This window comes from Molossus molossus, unplaced genomic scaffold, assembly GCF_014108415.1.
Source record: "Molossus molossus isolate mMolMol1 unplaced genomic scaffold, mMolMol1.p scaffold_m16_p_17, whole genome shotgun sequence".
Classification (NCBI taxonomy): domain Eukaryota; kingdom Metazoa; phylum Chordata; class Mammalia; order Chiroptera; family Molossidae; genus Molossus; species Molossus molossus.
Window position 1 is genome coordinate 8523565 of NW_023425352.1, and position 18697 is coordinate 8542261.

Consider the following 18697-nt stretch of genomic DNA (forward strand, 5'->3'; position numbering starts at 1 on the left):
TCTGGCCAGTTTGGCTCAGCGGTTAGAGCGTCAGCCTGCGGACCAGAGAGTCCTGGGTTCGGTTCCCGCTAAGGACATGTACCTCGGTTGCAGTTTGTCCCCGGCCCTGGTTGGGGTTGTGTGAGTGGCAACCATTCGATGTGTCTCTCTCACGTTGATGTTTCTCTCTCTCTCTTCCTCCCTTTCTCCTTCCCGCTCTATCTGGAAAAGATAAAAAAAAAAAAAAAAAGACTAAATTTTCCTCTCTGGAGAGGGTAAAACAAAAAGAAGATCACGCAAAAATCATACATATTAAATAATAAAACAATTTCTCCCACAACCCCAGTCCAATTTCTCTACTCAGCTCCAAGAACGCTAGCTACCAAGTCTTCAGATTCTAGGCAGGAGGATATGAGAAGAATCTTCTTTGGGTCATGGGAACAAAAGAACTAGAGATATGAGCACAGATGTACCTCCTGCAAGAAGAGCCGCTGCTCCTGCTGCTCCATGTGTTGTACCAAGTGTGCCCGGGGCTGTGTCTGCAAAAGAGCATCAGACAGGTGCAGCCACTGAACCTGATGTTGGAAAAGCCAGTTTCCACATGTAAAAACGTTTACTTTAAAATTGTTTCCTGTTGCCCTGGCTAGTGAGGCTCAGTTGGTTGAGCGTCATCCTGTGCACCAAATGGTCGTCAGTTTAATTCCCGGTCAGGGCACATGCCCAGGTTGCAGGTTTGATCCCTGGTCAGAGTGCCTGCAAGAGGCACTAATCTTTGTTTCTCTCTCACTCTCCCTTTCCCTTTCTCTCTCTAAAAATCAATTAAAAATGAAATATTTTAAAAAATTGTTTCTTAGCACCCTGACCTCGGTTGATACATTTCTGTTTGTATGAAATATTTCTATGACAATAAACTCATATAGACTAAACAAAAAATCAACAAAATCGCCCTGGCCGGTTTGGCTCAGCGGTTAGAGCGTCAACCTGTGGTCCAGAGAGGCCCGGGTTCGGTTCCCGCTAAGGGCACGTACCTCGGTTGCAGTTTGTCCCCGGCCCTGGTCGGTCGTGTGGGTGGCAGCCACTCGATGTGTTCCTTTCACATTGATGTTTCTCTCTCTCTCTCTGTTCCTCTCTCTCCCTCCCACTCTACCTGAACAAAAAAATTGGAAAATGTCCTCGGGTGAGGATAAAAAAACACAACAAAATCTCATCAAGGTATATTTATATGCTCTGAGCTCCCAATCACTTTTTTTTTTAATCCTCAACCGGGGAATATTTTTTTCCATTTATCTTAAGACAGAGTGGGAGGGAGAGAGTAAGAGAGAGAGAGAGAGCGAAACATCTATGTGAGAGACACATAGGTCACCCTCCCACCAGACCCCGACCAAGGCCAGTGATCGAACTGCAGCCAAGGCACTGGCCCTTGACCAGAATCAAACCCTTGACTCTTTGATCCACGGGCTGACCTGTGACCGCTGAGCCAAACTGGCCAGGCCCAATCACCTTTTTAGTCCTCATACTTTAAATATGATCACCACATAGTTTAAAAGATCCTTTAACATGAAAGAGAGCAAAATGAGACACACACAAAGGAACAGGAAATGGCAATTTAGAAGAAACAGCCCACTCAGGAAGGCAAAAAATTAAAATATCTATGAATAATGTCTTCAGAAGAATAAGAGGATCAGCAACCAAGAATAGCATAGGGTGCATTTTAAAAGAAAACAAATTCAGCCCTGGTTGGTTTGGCTCAGCGGTTGGAGCATCAGCCAGTGGACCAAAGAGTCGCGGGTTCAATTCTGGTCAACAGCACATATGTGCCTTGGTTGCGGTTTGTCTCTGGCATTGGTCAGGGTCATGCGGGAGGCAACCAGTCCATGTGTCTCTCACATTGATTTATCTCTCTCCCTCCCTCCCTCCCACTCTACCTGAACAAAAATGGAAAAAGAAAAGAAATTCAGGAAGCAAAAAAGAAAGTCAATAACCTCTGGAGTGAAGAGAGGCCCCATGTTTGAGTGCTGTATGTCAATAACAGTGTTGTGTCACTGGTGGTCATGTTGATTAGTTGAAAAGAATAAAGGGAATAAAAAAAAATTTTTTTTAAAGAAAATCAATAGGAGAGAAATAAATATAAGAAAATTCCCAAAAAGTAAAACAAAAAGACAAACATGGAAGCTAGGAGACAAATCTAAGAAAATTAGCCCTGACTGGTTTGGCTCAGCAGTTGGAGCATTGGCCTGCAGACCAGAGTCCCAGGTTCGGTTCCCGCTAGGGGCACATACCAAAAAAAGAAAATTAGAGTGCTAGGCAAGGAAATCCCATATCTGAGTATTAAGAGTTCTGGTAAGAACAGAGACGAGAGAAAATACAGGGGAGGGAATCATCAAAAGAAAAAAAAAATTATTCCCAGAAATGAAGGGTACAAGTTTTCAGATTAAAAGGGTTGAGTAAGCCCTGGCCAGTTTGGCTCGGCAGTTAGAGCGTCAGCCCGTGGACCAGAGTGTTCTGGGTTTGGTTCCCACTAAGGGCACGTGCCTCAGTCACGGTTTGTCCCTGGCCCTGGTTGGGGTCGTGTGGGTGTTGGCCACTCGATGTGTCTCTCTCACATTGATGTTTCTCTCTCTCTCCTCTCCCCCCTCTCCCTCCCACTCTATCTGAAGATACATGCAAAAGTGTCCTTGGGTGAGGATTAAAAAAAAAAAAGGATTGAGTACCCAGCACAGTAGGTGAAAACAGACACATGCCAGAGCATGGAGACAAGATCCCTAAAGGTTCTAAGAGGATCAAAATAGGTCAAATGGAAAGGAATTCAGCTCCCAAACTATTTACCTCCCAAGCATACTTTCTAAGAAGTATATGGAGCAGACGGTTCACCTAAATAAAAGAATAAGCTAAGAGAATCTTCCTATGTAGGATATAGAAAACATGATATTGTTAGAGAAAAAGAAACAGGCCCAAGATGGAGTCACTTGCCCCCGGAACAGCAAACCAAGACTTAGTTGCAGTTTCAGCTTCTTCCAGGAATGTGACCTTAAACCAATCAGTCTGGAATTTCCTGATCAACACTAGTGAGGTAATCTGCTTAATAAAATCCTGCAGCCCTTTCACAAAAGATAGATGACCTTGCCTGAAATAGTCCTTTTTCTTTTGCTAATAACTTCCTCGTCCCATCTTCCTGCCTATAAAAGCTTTCCATTTTGTACAACTCCTCGGAGCACCTCACTATTTACTAACTAGGATACTGCCCAATTCCAAATTATTCAATAAAGCCAATTAGATCTTCAAATTTATTCAGTCAAATTTTTGTTCTTTAACAGATCTGGTGGCAGCAGTGGGATTTAAAGTTAACTTCCAAAGGCATTCGGGGACAAGAAACACAGACATGGGACCCCATAAACCCTGTGAGTTTAATGTCTTTCTTGCCATCTTGAATGGCCATGGATAAGGTCCTCAAAGTTCTGAGCTTCGCTCTCTTAGTGTCGAGATCCCAGTTTAACTGGCTTTTCTGTCCAGGGCTTATCAGATCACCTCGAGCTGGCAGACAGTTCCATCCAGAACACAAGCCCCTCCCTAGTCTTGGGTTCAGCTGGCAATTCTCCAGTTGTTTGGAATCAGTTTCCTCAGTTCCAGTCCACAATCTTACAAGTATTTTGTTTTTCTAGTCTTAAGGCTGGAACACTTTCCCATCACTTTTCACCTAGCTAACTCTCATTTATCTTTTAAGTCCTAGTGTAAATGTCATATTTTCAGGAAAACCCTAACACATCCTTCCCCTTCCCCCACAACCCTACTTCATGAGAGTAGATGAAGCTGTTCATCCCTCTGACAGAACTTCACTTTTTCTTGCCTGGCACCTATTTATTATAGTTGTAAATTAATAATTATTTAGTAATAAGTCTCACACTGGACTGTACATTCCACAAGGGCAAGAAGGTCTCTTCTTTTTCCACCCCAGTATTTACAATGCCCTCAGCAACTACTTGTAGACAGGGTTACTTAATGCCCTCCTTAAAAAATGCAGATTTGGACTTGGGTTGCAATTTGTCCCCAGCCCTGGTTGGGTCGTGTGGGAGGCAACCAGTTGATATGTCTCACACTGATGTTTCTCTCTCTGTCCCTTTCCCTTTCCCACTCTATCTGAAGACTTTTTTTTTTTTTTTTTTTTAAAGAGAGATATTTAGGTGCAAAGAAAATGAACTTAAAAAAGTGGTCATAATGAGGCCCTGGCCAGTTTGGCTCAGTGGTTAGAGTGTCAGCCAGTGGACCAGGGTGTCCCGGGTTCAGTTCCCACTAAGGGCATGTACCTTGGTTGCAGTTTATCCCTGGCCCCGGTTGGGGTCATGTGAGTGGCAACCACTCAATGTTGTCTCTCTCCCATCGATGTTTCTCTTTCTCTTCCTCCCTCTACCTCCTGCTCTATTTGAAGATAAATGCAAAAATGTCCTCAGGTGAGGATAAAAAAAAGAAATTAAAAAAAAAATGCAGATTTGGCCCTGGCCAGTTTGGCTCAGCCGGTGGCGCGTCGGCCCACAGACGAGAGTCCCGGGTTTGGTTCTGCCAGGGGTGCGTACTTCAGTTGCAGTTTGTCCCCGGGCCTGTTGGGGTGTTTCTCTCACATTGATGTTTCTCTCCCCCTCTTCCTCCCTCTCTCCCTCCTGCTCTATCTGAAGATAAATGCAAAAATGTCCTTGGATGAGGATAAAAAAAAAAAATGCAGATTTGGGTTGGAGGCAGAAGTATGATTACTAATGATGAGAAAAAAAATCTTGCCATTGAGATGTACCCCAATGGACCTTCCCCTGGCCTTTAAATTTTTCATAACTACTTGTTGGTAATATCAAAACATCTTTCCCTGGCTGGTTTGGCTCAGAAGTTGGAGGGTCGGCCTGTGGACCAGAGAGTCCCGGGTTCGGTTTCCGCTAGGGGCACGTACCAAAAAATAAAATAATAAAATAAAATGATTTTAATTTATAAGGATCACTGTGTCTCTTTAAGTAAAATCTGAGCATTTATTTATTTATTTATTTATTATTTTTTATCCTCACCTGAGGACATTTTTCCATTTTTTGTTCAGATAGAGTGGGAGGGAGAGAGAGGAAGAGAGAGAAAAAGAAACATCTATGTGAAAGGGACACATCAGTGGCCGCCTCCTGCACGACCAACCAGGGCTGGGGACAAACTGCAACCGAGGAACATGCCCTTAGCGGGAACCGAACCCGGGTCTCTCTGGACCGCAGGCCGATGCTCTAACCGCTGAGCCAAACCGGCCAGGGTGCATTTATTTATTTTTAATTGAATTGGGGTGATATTGGTTAATAAAACCATACAGATTTCAAGTGTACAACTCTATAAGCAATTATTTATTAGTCACTAAATATTCTACAGAAGGAGAAACCCAAATATGAAGTGTTCCTAGCCACCGCTGAGTTGGCATCTAACTGCAATTTCATATAAAGTAAATCTGAAATTATGATTGATTCAAAAGCAGACATTTTCATGCCATATATTACAGCTGACCCTTGAACATCAAGGGGAACAGGGTGCCAACCGCCACACAGTTGAAAATCTGTGCATAATTTTTTTTTAATTCTCACCTGAGAATATGCTTACTGATTTCAGAAAGAGGGGAAGGGAGAGAGAGAGAGAGAGAAACATTGATGTGAGAGAGAACATTGATTGGTTGCCTCTGTATGTGCCCCAACTGGGGATCCAACCCACAACCTAGGTATATGCCCTGACCAGGAATCCAATACGCAACCTTTCAGTATACAGGATGGCACTCCAACCGAGCCACATCAGCCACGGCAGTGTATAACTTTTGATTCCCTTAAAACTTTAGCCATCCCAGCATATCTGGGAATTGGTTTCAGGACCCTGCCCACTCCATACTAAAATCCACAGATGCTCAAGTCCCTTATATAAAACGGTGCAGAGCCCTGGCCGGTTTGGCTCAGTGGTTAGAGCGTCGGCCTGCGGTCCGGAGAGACCCGGGTTCGGTTCCCGCTAAGGGCACGTACTTCGGTTGCAGTTTGTCCCCGGCCCTGGTTGGTCGTGCGGGTGGCAGCCACTCGATGTGTCCCTTTCACGTCGATGTTTCTCTCTCTCTCTCTCTCTCCCTCCTGCTCTATCTGAACAAAGAATGAAAAAGTGTCCTTGGGTGAGGATAAAATAAATAAATAAATAAATAAATAAATAAATAAATAAATAAATAAATAAATAAATAAATAAAATGGTGCAGAACAATAAAATGGTGTAGAACAATGCATACAGTTGATCCTCTGCATCACGGATTTCCAACCAGATTGAAAATACTGTTCTGTTAGCAGTGAAAGGGCACCAGATTGTTACTGGACCTTGGTTCAGCAACCTCAGTACTTGAGTTCAGCAAAGAAGGAATTCAGCACTAAAGGAGGGGGATCAAAAGTTATTACATCTGGTCCTGATGTCAGCCATGGTATCACTCCATCTGGTTTCGCTGCTTTTCTGGGCCTGGAGCTGAAACACAACTGAGGCCTAGTCATCTCCAGTTTGACCAAAACTCTGACTCTGTGGTCAGCAGACCCAAGGCTTTGTTCTTAAGATTATTTGATTTGGGTCAGAACCCATTGTCCTAAGGACTTAATGCTTAAGGGAGTGCTTGTGCAAGGGCTTGTATGGGAGTCTAATGAGGCTATTCTCCCATCCCCTATTCCTCCTGTAAGAGTTTCTACCACACTGATTAGCAACATGCCAGGGGAAGAAAGGTCAGGGGCGGGTCTGAACCACGTGACCAACGATATGAAATGTCAGGGGGGTCTAAACTACATGACCAGTGATGTGCTAGGAGAGGAAAGGTCACCCTGGGGTTGAGGTCCCAGCTGCCCAGGTGACATTCTGTACCTGGCCTATCCTTCCTACTTTTCTTCTTTTTTTTTTGGTACGTGCCCTTAATGGGAACTGAACCCGGGACTCTCTGGTTCGCAGGTCGACGCTCCAACCACTGAGCCAAATCGGCCAGGGCATTCCTACTTTTCTCTTGTCTATCTAACTGCCTACTATATCAGTTCGATCCACAGTTAGATGAACTTGAGGATGCAAAACCTGGGGATCTGGAGGGCTGACTGCACATTTATTGAAAAAAAAAAAAAAATCTAAGTATAAGTAGACCCAAGCAGTTCAAACCCATATTGTTCAAAGGTGGACTGTAATTTGCATATTGCTGGCCATGAAGCTAAACTATGAGATTTCTCCATTTAAAACCAGGGACTTGACAATCCTCTCTGCCAAACAAATGGATCAGTGAGAAAAGTGGTGGTAATGCCCTGGATCTGCAACTCAGTTTTCTCAATTCACTCAAACTCACAAGAACCAGGTGTATAACCCAGTATGCCGGTTAACTGGTGTACAATGAGAAATACAAATGACCCCTTTGCCCTAGGGAGGGCTTGAGATCTGAGTGCAATTCTTCTTTTTCAGCTCCCCATTTAGATCATAGTCCTCCTGTTCACATGCCCTATTTTCAGCTGATGAGACAGTTTTGTCAGGCACATTCCAGACCCAGGGAAAACATACTGAACTTGGATATTTTCCCAATTTCCTCATGAAAAGGTTCCCACCGATTTGATCCTTTGTGTGTGCTGATGCCACGATCTTCATTCTGAGGGTCCTGATACATTCTGTAGCGACCTCGCCAAAGCTCCTGTTTCCAGCTTCCAGGCAGATGCAGAGCAGGGTGTTTTCGCAGTCGGGAGGCAGCCTCTCAATTATGAACTAGTGCCGCCACCACAATGCCTGCGATGGCTGCAAAGGAGCCGGGTGTCTTTCGAAGTCTCCCTGATAAATGTAACCTCCCTCAGTGGGGTAAGACTTCATCAGGCTGAAGGAAAATTACGACATAGGGTTTTGGGCACGATGCCAGAGGGGAAAAAGTTGCCATTAGGAAGAAAGAAAAAAAAAGGAGGACGTAGGCGGACACCAAAGGTCGCTGCACCCATCAATTTTGCCCAGAGACGACACTAGGGTCTCCTTGGGGTTGTGCTTTTGGGCTGTTGTGGCCTCCGACCTGACCTGGCCTCGCACCAGGAATTCATAAATCGGATTTGGGTGTTCCCCTCCTCACTTTAGCACAGGGTGTCGAAGAGCAACACGCCAACCTGGCCTGAGACGCCCGGTTCCCCGCGCTACAGCCTCCTCGAGGCCAGCGTGCCCGCCCCTTTGCCCGTTTCCAAGATGGCGGCGCGTTAACGCCGCGACCCGCCCCGCCCCCAGGCTAACCGGCCCGCCCCTTCTCCTCGCGCCGCGGGGCTGCGCAGCGCGCTCCCGTCGCCCCTCCCGCGCGAGCTCCACCCAGGTCGCAAGCAGCGCGGTCGGCGGCGCCTATTTCCCGCCATTGTGCGAAGTGGAGGTTGGGGGCCCGTTCGTGTAGCCTTCCGGTCCCCTGCAGCTCCCGGGCTGCCGCCGCCACTGCTGCGGTTCCCGGAGGCCGGGCGGCCCGCGCCACGAGTGTCGCCCTGTGTGGGAGGGCGCGGACGAGGAGCGGCCGAGCCCCGAGGAGGAGCCGCGGCGCGGGACGCCGGTCGGCGAGATGCCGTGCGGGGAGGATTGGCTCAGCCACCCGCTCGGAATCGTGCAGGGCTTCTTCGGTGAGTGGCGGCGCCGGGGGCGGGTCGGGCGGGCGGCCGAGTTTGCCGAGCTGTGGGCCGGGCCCCACGCGGGGCTACCTCGGGGGCTCGCGCGGCCCAGACGGACCGCCGGGCCTGCGCCGCCGGCGCTGAGACACCCCCCTTCCCAAGCCGGGCCGCAGGTGCCTCCCACCTGCCGGATTCGCGGTCCCCCCGCGGCCAAGGTGACGCCGCGAGGAGCGGGCGGCCCGCCGTGATTGACGGCGGCGCTCCCCCGCCGGGCTGCGCCGGGCCGGCCCCGCGGGCGGCGGAACTCGGAGAGGTCCTTGAACCGTCGCGAGGGCCGGCCGGGATGGGGCGAGGGGAGAGCACTTTGCCTTGGGGAGCCTGCAGGATATTTCAAAACTTCCGGTGTGTCGGAGTGCCGGCTCGCTCGCAGCAGAAGTTGGCTCTAACTACTACTGCACACATCCTCCCTTTCCGAGATAAGGTTTAATGTAACAGATTAATTTTTCTGGTAGGGCGACTTAGAAACCTCCCTCATGGACCTCCTCTGTGCCAGACCGAGCCGGAAATGTTGAACTACTCAAATGAATTCCTGCCTTGAAAGAGCTTAGATTTGCTGCAGACAAGCTCAGTACATTTTAGTTGCTGCTGTTACTGTTAATGCTGCTTTTCTGCTTAGCGTAGAGGAAGCACATTTAGGTTTGTTTGCAGTTAACTGGGCAGCTTGACCCCCCCCTCTACAGTTAGGAGTGGAGGCAGACTCAACCAGAAATTGCTGTGTTGGATCCGTGGCACCTGACTTGTCGGAAAGTAACTTAGAACTGTAGAGGGGCCTTAACTCATTGAACACATCGTGGGATATTGGTGAGAACGTCCAATAAGAAGCTAAATAGTCCCCAGGAGCCAAAACTGATGGTGTAAACTGTATGTATTTCTTCTGGGGAGGGATTCAGAAAGTCGATCATTTCCCCTATAATTTAAAGTAGTTTAGTTAGTTGGTTTTTCAGGCTGAAACTAAAGGCAGCAAATTAGAGGAAATCTTGGGTAGGCATCGCCATGGTACAGAACACTGAGGATCTGATAAAGTATATATATATTTTTAAACCGCCCCCCCCCCCCCCCAGATCGTTTCAGATCCATCAAGGGTGCTTTGAGCAAGGGGCAAATATCCCTCCACTAAATCCTAGTAATTGATGTTCATAATGAATACTGGAACTCACTGATGTCCAGAATAGCTCCAAAATGTGGAGAGAAGATTGCACAATTGGTTTACTAGGGTGCAGATTCATAGATTGCAGGAAAAATCCTTCAGAAGTATGAACTTTTGGTGCTTAATGGGTGAAGTTCCAGTTACTGATCTTTAGGAAATTAATTTATGAGAAATACCCCATACCCCAGTGGTGCTGGATAAATGAGATGGGTTTTTTGTTTTTTGTTTTTTTTTAATCCTCACCTGAGGATATTTTTCCATTTTTTGTTCAGGTAGAGTGGAAAGGAGAGAGAGAGAAACATCAATGTGCAAGGGACACATCGAATGGCTGCCACCCGCACGGCCAACCCGGGCCAGGGACAAACTGCAACTGAGGTACGTGCCCTAGCGGGAACCGAACCCGGGTCTCTCTGGACCGCAGGCTGATGCTCTAACCGCTGAGCCAAACCAGCCAGGGCTAAATGAGATGGTTTATTTTTTAATCTTAAGATAGAGTGGGAGGGAGAAAGAGAGAAACATTGACATGAGAGAGACACATTGATTGGTTGCCTCCCAAATGACCCCAACCAGGGCCAGGGGCCAAAATACAACTGAGGCACATGCCCTTAACCAGAATCGAACCCTCGACTCTTTTTGGTCTGCGGGCTGACGCTCTAACTGCTGAGCCAAACTGGCCAGGGCAAATTAAGTGATTTTATATTTGATAGATATTTGAATGTATTTGCGTTAGAGTTTGTCTCTTAAGTGTATGATCCTAAGGGGCATATCTCATCCAGAAAGGGTATAATTTGGATACAAAATACTAGCTTTACAATAGTTTGAAAATGTTGTGAGTTGTAGGGACCTGGACCTTGATGAGTCCCTCCCCAAATGTCTAGTTCCGATATAGGTTGTGTCTTACAGAGAAGAAACTAATATTGTCTTGTAGTCATGATTTTTTTGTAGAAGCTGTTCTGAAATATAGTATATATATTTTTTGTTGTGTTTTCCTGTCACTGAATATATTGAATACCTTTATACTAACATCACTAAAGGTATGTTTGTGTGAGAAGTATGTCAGGTGTTAAACTTCTAGACTCTTTTGGTTTAGTAGGAAATTGTTTTAAATCGTACCTCCAACCCCCACCCCCAGATAGAAAAGTCGTGCACTTATGAGGCCTTTCTTAGTTGCACCTCTGCCTAGCTGTCAGACCTGTCACTACATTACCCCTGCTATTGAATCCTCTTTCAGTTCTCTGACTTTGAACCTTGCCTTCTGCATCAGCTGTTTCCTTTGCCTGGTTCCTCCTTCCCATCCCACTTCCACTTGCCTGGCTAAATCTTACTCTTCTTTTGGGAACTTGAGTTAAGTAACCCTGTTCCATGTTACCTCAGGATCCTATGTGTCCTGGAAATTAGCATGTAAAGTACACTGTTAAAATTACTTGTTTCTTGGGTTCTTGTTGCTGGATTTTGACTCTAAGAAGTCTTGGCCTGTATTCACTGGTTAATCTTCATTGCCTAGAATACACTGCCTTTGTGCATCAAGCATGCTTGGTAACATTTGTTGAACCAGAGGCAGTGGGAAAAGACTGGGTAACCAATCAAATGGTATAAACTGGGATGGTTTCTGGACCACAAATCTCAAACTTAGGACAGTCCTGGCAGACCTTATATTGATTCAGAGAATTTGTGAGCATGCTCCATGTGAATTACTTTCACATACAAATCCTAATTCTTTCTTCTTGGCTCAGATAAGAAACTTTGAAATTCTGTGAGTGGACACTCATAACTATATAATTCATCTTTGTGAACCAATCTGTATTTTGAATCTGTCTGCCATATTACAATTATTCATATGAAAAGTTTTTCTGAAAGCCTTCATAAAATGTCCTTAATGTTTCAGTTCTAGTTTCTAATAGATTTTATATACAGGACATTGAGGTCCAAGGCTTAAATTAAGATTTAATGCTTTCGTTCAGCAGATTTCTATAGAGCTTTATTATGTGCATAATTCTAATGAGTCAGTACCCCAATGATTGCTCATTTGGTGACCCATACCAAATTGCTTTCCTTAAGCAAAGGCAGGAATCTTTAAAAAAGAAAGTTTTGTACAGTTTTTTTCTTTTAATCATTTTTATTTAAAAGAAATTTTCTTCACTTGAACTGATTAAAAACTTGAATTAATAACCATTGTTTATTTCACTAGTAGGAATACTTGTCAACTATGACTTCTCTTACTGTTTTCTCTTCAAATTCTTGATTGGGTCAAGATCATTATTTTTGGTTATATTCAAGGTACTTAGGTTGTATCTAATAGAACTAGAACTAGAATGTCTCATCCAGAAAAAGCAGTGATGTATGGAGGAGGGCAGGAGGGAGTGTTTTCTAGTATTTTAGAGAATTTAAAGCAGTAAGAAAAATGACTAAAAGTTGGTATGCTTTTTTATTGTTACCGTGATTCTTTTTTTTTTTCTTTTGGTACGTGCCCCTAGTGGGAACCAATCCCAGGACTCTCTGGTCTGCAGGCCGACGCTCCAACTGCTGAGCCAAACCGGCCAGGGTGTTACCATGATTTTTAACAGACAATTCACCCCCTTTTGTCTGTGCCCACCTTGGATTTCTCCTACTATCCCACCCTTGGTAGGCCACTGAAAAAAAGGAATTTGTTATAAAACTATAGAACCCAAAGGCAGGGAGGGTGGCTTGGTATCCAAAGAGACTACTACTGAGTGGATCAGGGACTGGAAAGCCAGCAGCAATCTAAGCAACTTCATCTCTGTTCCACACAGCTCCCAAATTCACTTGTCCTTATTTTCAACCCACGCTAGTTAGCACCTTCTATTTAATCGGAAATTCCAGGGTTAGAGAAACTGATTGGCCCTTCATGGAGTCAGGAGTCCACTCCTACACTTGTCAGCTATGGCCAGAGCACAGTTACGTTATGTAGGCAGTCATGACTGTTGAGGCCCACACCTCAACAAAGGGGCAAAGTTCTTAGAGAAGAGTGGATTGGGCATCTGTGGCAAAAAGCATAAATATGTATATTAGAAATTTTGTTGTTCATCCTCATCCAAGGATATTTTTTCCATTGATTTTTTTTCTTTCTTCTTTTTGGAGAGAGTTGTAGGAGCAGAGAGAGAGAGAAACATCGATGTTAGAGAGACACATCGATTGGTTGCCTCTTGCACATTCCATGACTAGGGCCAGGGATGAAGCCTGCAACGTGCCCTTGATTGGCAATTGAACTCAAGACTCTTCAGTGCTTGGGCCGACGCTCTAACCACTGAGGTACACTGGCCAGGGCTGTAGATATGAATTTTTAACTCATTAAATAATAACTAGACATGGTTACAGAAAACAATGTATTAAATGAAGGGTAAAAAATTTGCTCTTCCCATACTGAGGTAACCACTTATAACTGTAACATAATATTCACCGTTTTAAAATGTAGAATTCATTGTTTTGTTTTTTTAAATATATTCGCAGTGTTGTGCATCCATCACGGCTATCATTTAAATTACCCCAAAAAGAAACCCTGTATCATGAGACCCAGGGTTTCACAGTGAGTTCTTATGTATACACCAAAGACGGTGTGTAAAACAAAAATTTGATAAATTGGGCATTATCAAAATTTAAAAATTCTGTTCTGACAAAGATTTATTAGGAGAATGAAAAGACAAGCTGTAAACTGGGAGAATATTTTTTGAAAATCGTGTATCTCATAAAGAACTTGATTACAGATTATATAAAGAAAACAATGATAATTAACCCAGTTAAAAAGGAACAAAATGTTTAAATAGACACTTTACCAGTTCAGTATTGTTAGACAGATTTAAACCATGATGAGCTATTACACACTTACTAGAACAACTACAATTGAAAAATAAAATAGTGACAATACCAAGTGCTGGCAAGGATACAAATAGCTGGATTCTTATACATTGCTGGTGAAAATGCAAAATGGTACAGTCACTCTGGAAAACAGCCAGAATCATAAAGTTATCACACATTTTTCGTATACTCAACTGTCCTGTTCTAGGTTTTTGCCAGAAAAATGAAGGCTTATGTTCACACAGAAACCCATATGTACGTGTTTATAGTTGTTCATAATTACCAAAACCTGGAGACAATCTAAATATCCTTCAATAGGTAAATGGAAAGCAAATTATGGTTCACCTTATAGTGGAATACTGCTTAGCAGTCAAAATAAATAAATTATTGATACACCTCTGGCCTTAGAAATTCACTAGGACTTATGTGATTCAGTGTATCGTTGTACACATGGCTAAGATTTATTACAGCAGCATAGTGAGGATACCTCGCTCAGAAAAGACACTGATGGAGTCTAGAAGATCCATGTGTAGGCTTCTTTATGCTTTCTCTCATGGGAGAGTTCATAGATTGGAAGACTCAGTATTGTTAAAATATCAGTTCTATTCAGATTAACCTGTAGACTCAACACAACCCTAATAAAAATTTCAGCAGACCTCACATAGACATTAACAAGTTGGTTCTCAAACTTATGTAGAAATGTTGAAGATTAGAATAAAACAACTTAAAGAACCTAACTACCTGATTTTAACACTATCAGACTATAGTGATTCAGACAGTGTGATATTGTTATAAGGATAGACAAATAGATCAGTGTAACATAATAGAGAACCTAGAAATAGACTAATATAAATACAGTGAGTTGATTTTTACTTTTTTTTTTTTTTTTTGTGGTACGTGCCCCTAGCCGCTAGGGCCTAGCGGGAACTGAACCGGGACTCCATGGTCTGCAGGCCGATGCTCCAACCGCTGAGCCAAACCGGCCAGGGCTTTTTTACTTTTTTTTTCCCAGTGAGTTGATTGATGAAAGTGTGAAAGCAGTTTAGGGCTAGAAAGTTTTTTAAATAATGCTGGAACAAATTAATCTTTTTGGGAAAAAATGATATAGATTACAGACTTAAATATGAAAAATAAAAAACAGCCCTGGCCAGTTTTGCTCAGCGGTTAGAGCGTTGGCCTGCGGTCCAGAGAGACCCGGGTTCGGTTCCCACCAAGGGCATGTACCTCAGTTGCAGTTTGTCCCCAGCCCTGGATGGGTCGTGTGAGAGGCAGCCACTCAATGTGTCCCTTTCACATCAATATTTCTCTCTCTCTTCTGCTCTCTCCCTCCCACTCTATCTGAACAAAAATATGGAAAAATGTCCTCAGGTGAGGATAAAAAAAAAGAAAAAGGAGACTATCTTCATGTCCTTGAGGCTAGTGACCATTAAAGGAAAAAACTGATAAATTGGACTTCATCAAAATGAAAATCTCGTCAAAAGACACCATTAAGAATGTTAAGAAAACTACAGATTATGAGAAAGTATTTGCTCTACATATGTCTGACAAGACATACAGAATACACAGAATAAGTACCTCAGTTCCCCTGACCCTTTAAACTAGAGTACAATTATGTGCATTGGTGCTGAAATTCAGATGGCCAAGAATTATTATGGCCAAAGGAAATATGATGGAGTAGTATGTGTGTGCTAAGCAGAACTCTTGGTTGCAAATGACTGAGCTTGGTCCTACTTAAATCAAGAATACATGTCTCAGCAATAGAATTCATGAGTGGGCCAGTGTGTCGGGGTCAATTACAGCCAAATACGTAGTTAAAAACTGCGCTACAGGAATCTGCCTCTTACTCTGTTTTCTTCTGGGATGGCCACATGCAGCTACCAGGCACTTAGTGCTCCAGGAACTCGACTATCTGGTGCTCATCCTTGTCCTTGCTCTACATCTAGAGCAGTGACTTCCAACCTTTTTCAACTCATGGCACACATAAACTAATTACTAAAATATATTTTTTTGCTGATCTGACAAAAAAAATAGGTATAATTTCATTTATTCACGGCTATTGTTGTGTTGGCTATTGTAATTTTTTTTTATTTGACAGTCTAAGAGAAAAGAGGTCAGTACTCCTGACTAAATAGTTAGGTATTGCATGTTTTAAAAATTCTTGTGGCACACTGGTTGAAAATCGCTGATCTAGAGTATGTCAGTCCCCTGTGTCTCAGCATGTTTTATTTCTACTTCTCTTTCAAGACCCAGTTCAATACCACCTCCATCAGAAGCCCTCTCTGAGATTCTTTGACCTGCATTCGTTTTTTTTCTTTGCTGTTGATTGTTATTCTATCTACCCCATAGCTTATCTTTGCTTAAAATGTGCTTGTAGAACCTAGCAGAGTGCTGGGCACACAATAGGCTTAATAAGTAATGGACAGTCATTTTGCGTGCTTGAATTTTGGTGGAGGAAGGGGTTGTCTAAAGCAGTCCTTTAATTGTCCAGCAGTACTGGATATTTGTTTTTGTTTTTTTGTTTTTTTATACTCACCCAAGGACATTTTTCCATTTTTTGTTCAGATAGAGTGGGGAAGAGAGAGAGAGAAACATTGACGTGAAAGGGACACATCGAGTGGCTGCCTCTCACACGACCCATCCAGGGCTTGGGACAAACTGCAACTAAGGTACATGCCCTTAGCGGGAACGGAATCCAGGTCTCTCTGGACCGCAGGCCGACACTCTAACTGCTGAGCCAAACCAGCCAGAGCAGTACCAGATAGTTGTAAGCTGGCCTTTACTAAGAAGGGTATTTGTATACATGTAAGTTACTTAGAAGTCACTTGCCATTTTCAGCCACTCTTTGATGAAGCTTCATCACCTGTTATGTGGCATATTCACGCATCATAGGGTCAGTATGGCAGTCATGGCTGCATATATAAGTCTTTTCTTTAGACATCCATTTTGACTAGAAGCAAAAATACCCATTCTTTTTTTTTTAATCCAATTCAATAAGTATGTGTTGGCACTCATTTAGTTTAGTACAACAGTGGTTCTCCAGAGTTTCTGATTCAGTAGGTGTGGGATGGGCTGAAAATTTTGCATTTTTAATTATGCAGGTGATGCTAATGCTAGTGGTCAGGGAACCATCCTTTTAGGACCAATTTACTAGTAGATTTAACCCTCATTGCACATCAGAATCACCTAAGGAGCCCGACCTCCCCCCTTTTTTTTTAGAACTAGCCTTTGGTAAGTTAAGTAAAAGTGTTTGGAAGCCCTGTTGAGGCGTGTGTTAGCAGGATTTTCAATATAAATGGTGTTAGTATTGGCCAGCTATGTGGTTTGGTGGTTCTAGTTCCCCAAAATAGATATTCCTGATTTTAGATAATTCACTCTTTGATCTTGGCCAGTTCTCCTCATTTTTCAAAGGCTTGGTGTTCTTATCTTTAACATGACATTAAAAAGACCTTTGTCATCATTGCACAGTCATCATTGCAAAAATCATCAATGGATGCTAAATCTAGATGTAGGGGTGGGGCAAGTTTCATGAAAATTATTTACATGGTCTTGAAGTGTTTCCTACAGGTTACTTATTAGTTGTGACTATACAATGGAGAAGCAAAACTTCTTTGACTGGGTTATCAAATTTAACATTATCCCTAAGGGTAAGATGGACATCTTGTCTCTAGATGATACCATTACAAGGACACAACATCACTTATGTAGTATGACTGATAACACATAACTGCAATTAATCATAAGGAAACATCCGACAAAACCAAAATGAGGAGCATTCTATTTTTAAGGGCCTATATTCTTAAATATGAATGTCATAAAACATAAAGATTGAGGAACTGGTCCAGATTAAAGATACATGATAGCCAAAAGTAGTATGTGATGCTAGGCAGGGTCCTGTACTGAAGGGGGGAAATGCACCAAAGGGTAGTTTTGGGTCAAATGACAAATTGGAATATAGATACTCGATTAAATAAAAAGTATTGTATCAGTTTTTAACTTCCTGAGGTTGATAACTAGTATTGCGGTCATGTGACTTAATCTATTGTTAAAAAACACATTGAAATACTTAAAGTTAAAAATATCTGATGTGTATAACTTAATCTCAAATGGGTCAGAAAAGTATACATGAGAATGAGCAAGTGTAATGCAAATGGAGCAAAGATACAGGTTTTTTTTGTACTAGTCATGCAACAACTTTTTGGAAAATTTATTCCAAAATTAAAAACAACAACAACCTCTGTTCTTCGTTTCAGAGTAGTTGGAAAGATAAAACAGTCTGTAGAGAAATGTTTTCAGAGATCTTTGCACTATACAAAGGGCACTTGAGGTGCTGCTTTGTCTGGGTGCCCCCCTCATTCTGTGAGTTTTCTCAGCCAGTCATTGGCTCCTGAGAACATGCAGGTGTCATGTACTGGTGTGTAGCAGCCAGACTACCTGTGTGCAACTTTGTGTCGTGTGTGTGTGTGTATGTGTGCGCGCGCACGCGCTTCATGAATATATCACTCACCCGAACAGTCTATTGTTATATAGTGTAGCTTGACCTTTGAAAAGTATATTTCTCTTTTAGCCCAAAATGGAGTTAATCCTGACTGGGAGAAGAAAGTAATTGAATATTTTAAGGAAAAGCTGAAGGAAAATAATGCTCCTAAATGGGTAAGTTTATTGCTCTTTATTGGGGGAGAAGGTTGGGCTGACTTCCAGTTTCTCTCAGTAGAGTTGTAATCCACATATAATTTAAAAATGTATAAATTAATGTGTACCACCTTCTGCCTTAACTGCTGTAAGTACATATGTATTAAAAGCTTTTGGGTCCTGGCTTGATTTGCCCAGCCGTTAGAGCATTGGCCCACAAACTGAAGAATTGTGGGTTTAATTCCTGGGTTGCAGGTTTGCTCCTCAGCCCTGGTTGAGGTTATTCGGGAGGCAGCCAATCCATGTTTCTGTCTGTCTGTCTGTCCCTCCCTCCCTCCCTCCCTACTACTCTGTCTGAAAATCAATGGAAAAGTATCCTCAGATGAGAATTAACAACAACAAAAAAAGATTTTGGTCTCTTCTACAACTTAAGTTTAAATTCAAGCAATTAAATATTTCTGTA

General features: G+C 43.2%; 1 protein-coding gene across 3 annotated transcripts in view; it reads left to right on the forward strand.

Moving 5' to 3' along the window:
• Positions 1–8493: 8493 nt before the first annotated feature.
• Positions 8494–18697, forward strand: part of LOC118632305 (minichromosome maintenance complex binding protein) — a 34919-nt gene continuing 24715 nt past the window's right edge. For 2 of the 3 annotated variants that reach the window (XM_036265304.1, XM_036265305.1), the window contains exons 1-2: positions 8494–8597; positions 18170–18255. In XM_036265304.1, the coding sequence (XP_036121197.1) occupies positions 8540–8597; positions 18170–18255 (144 nt within the window). In that variant the 5' untranslated portion in view covers positions 8494–8539. Of the gene's footprint in view, positions 8598–9196; positions 9507–18169; positions 18256–18697 lie in introns of those variants that run through there. The other variant, XM_036265306.1, reaches the window with a different exon arrangement.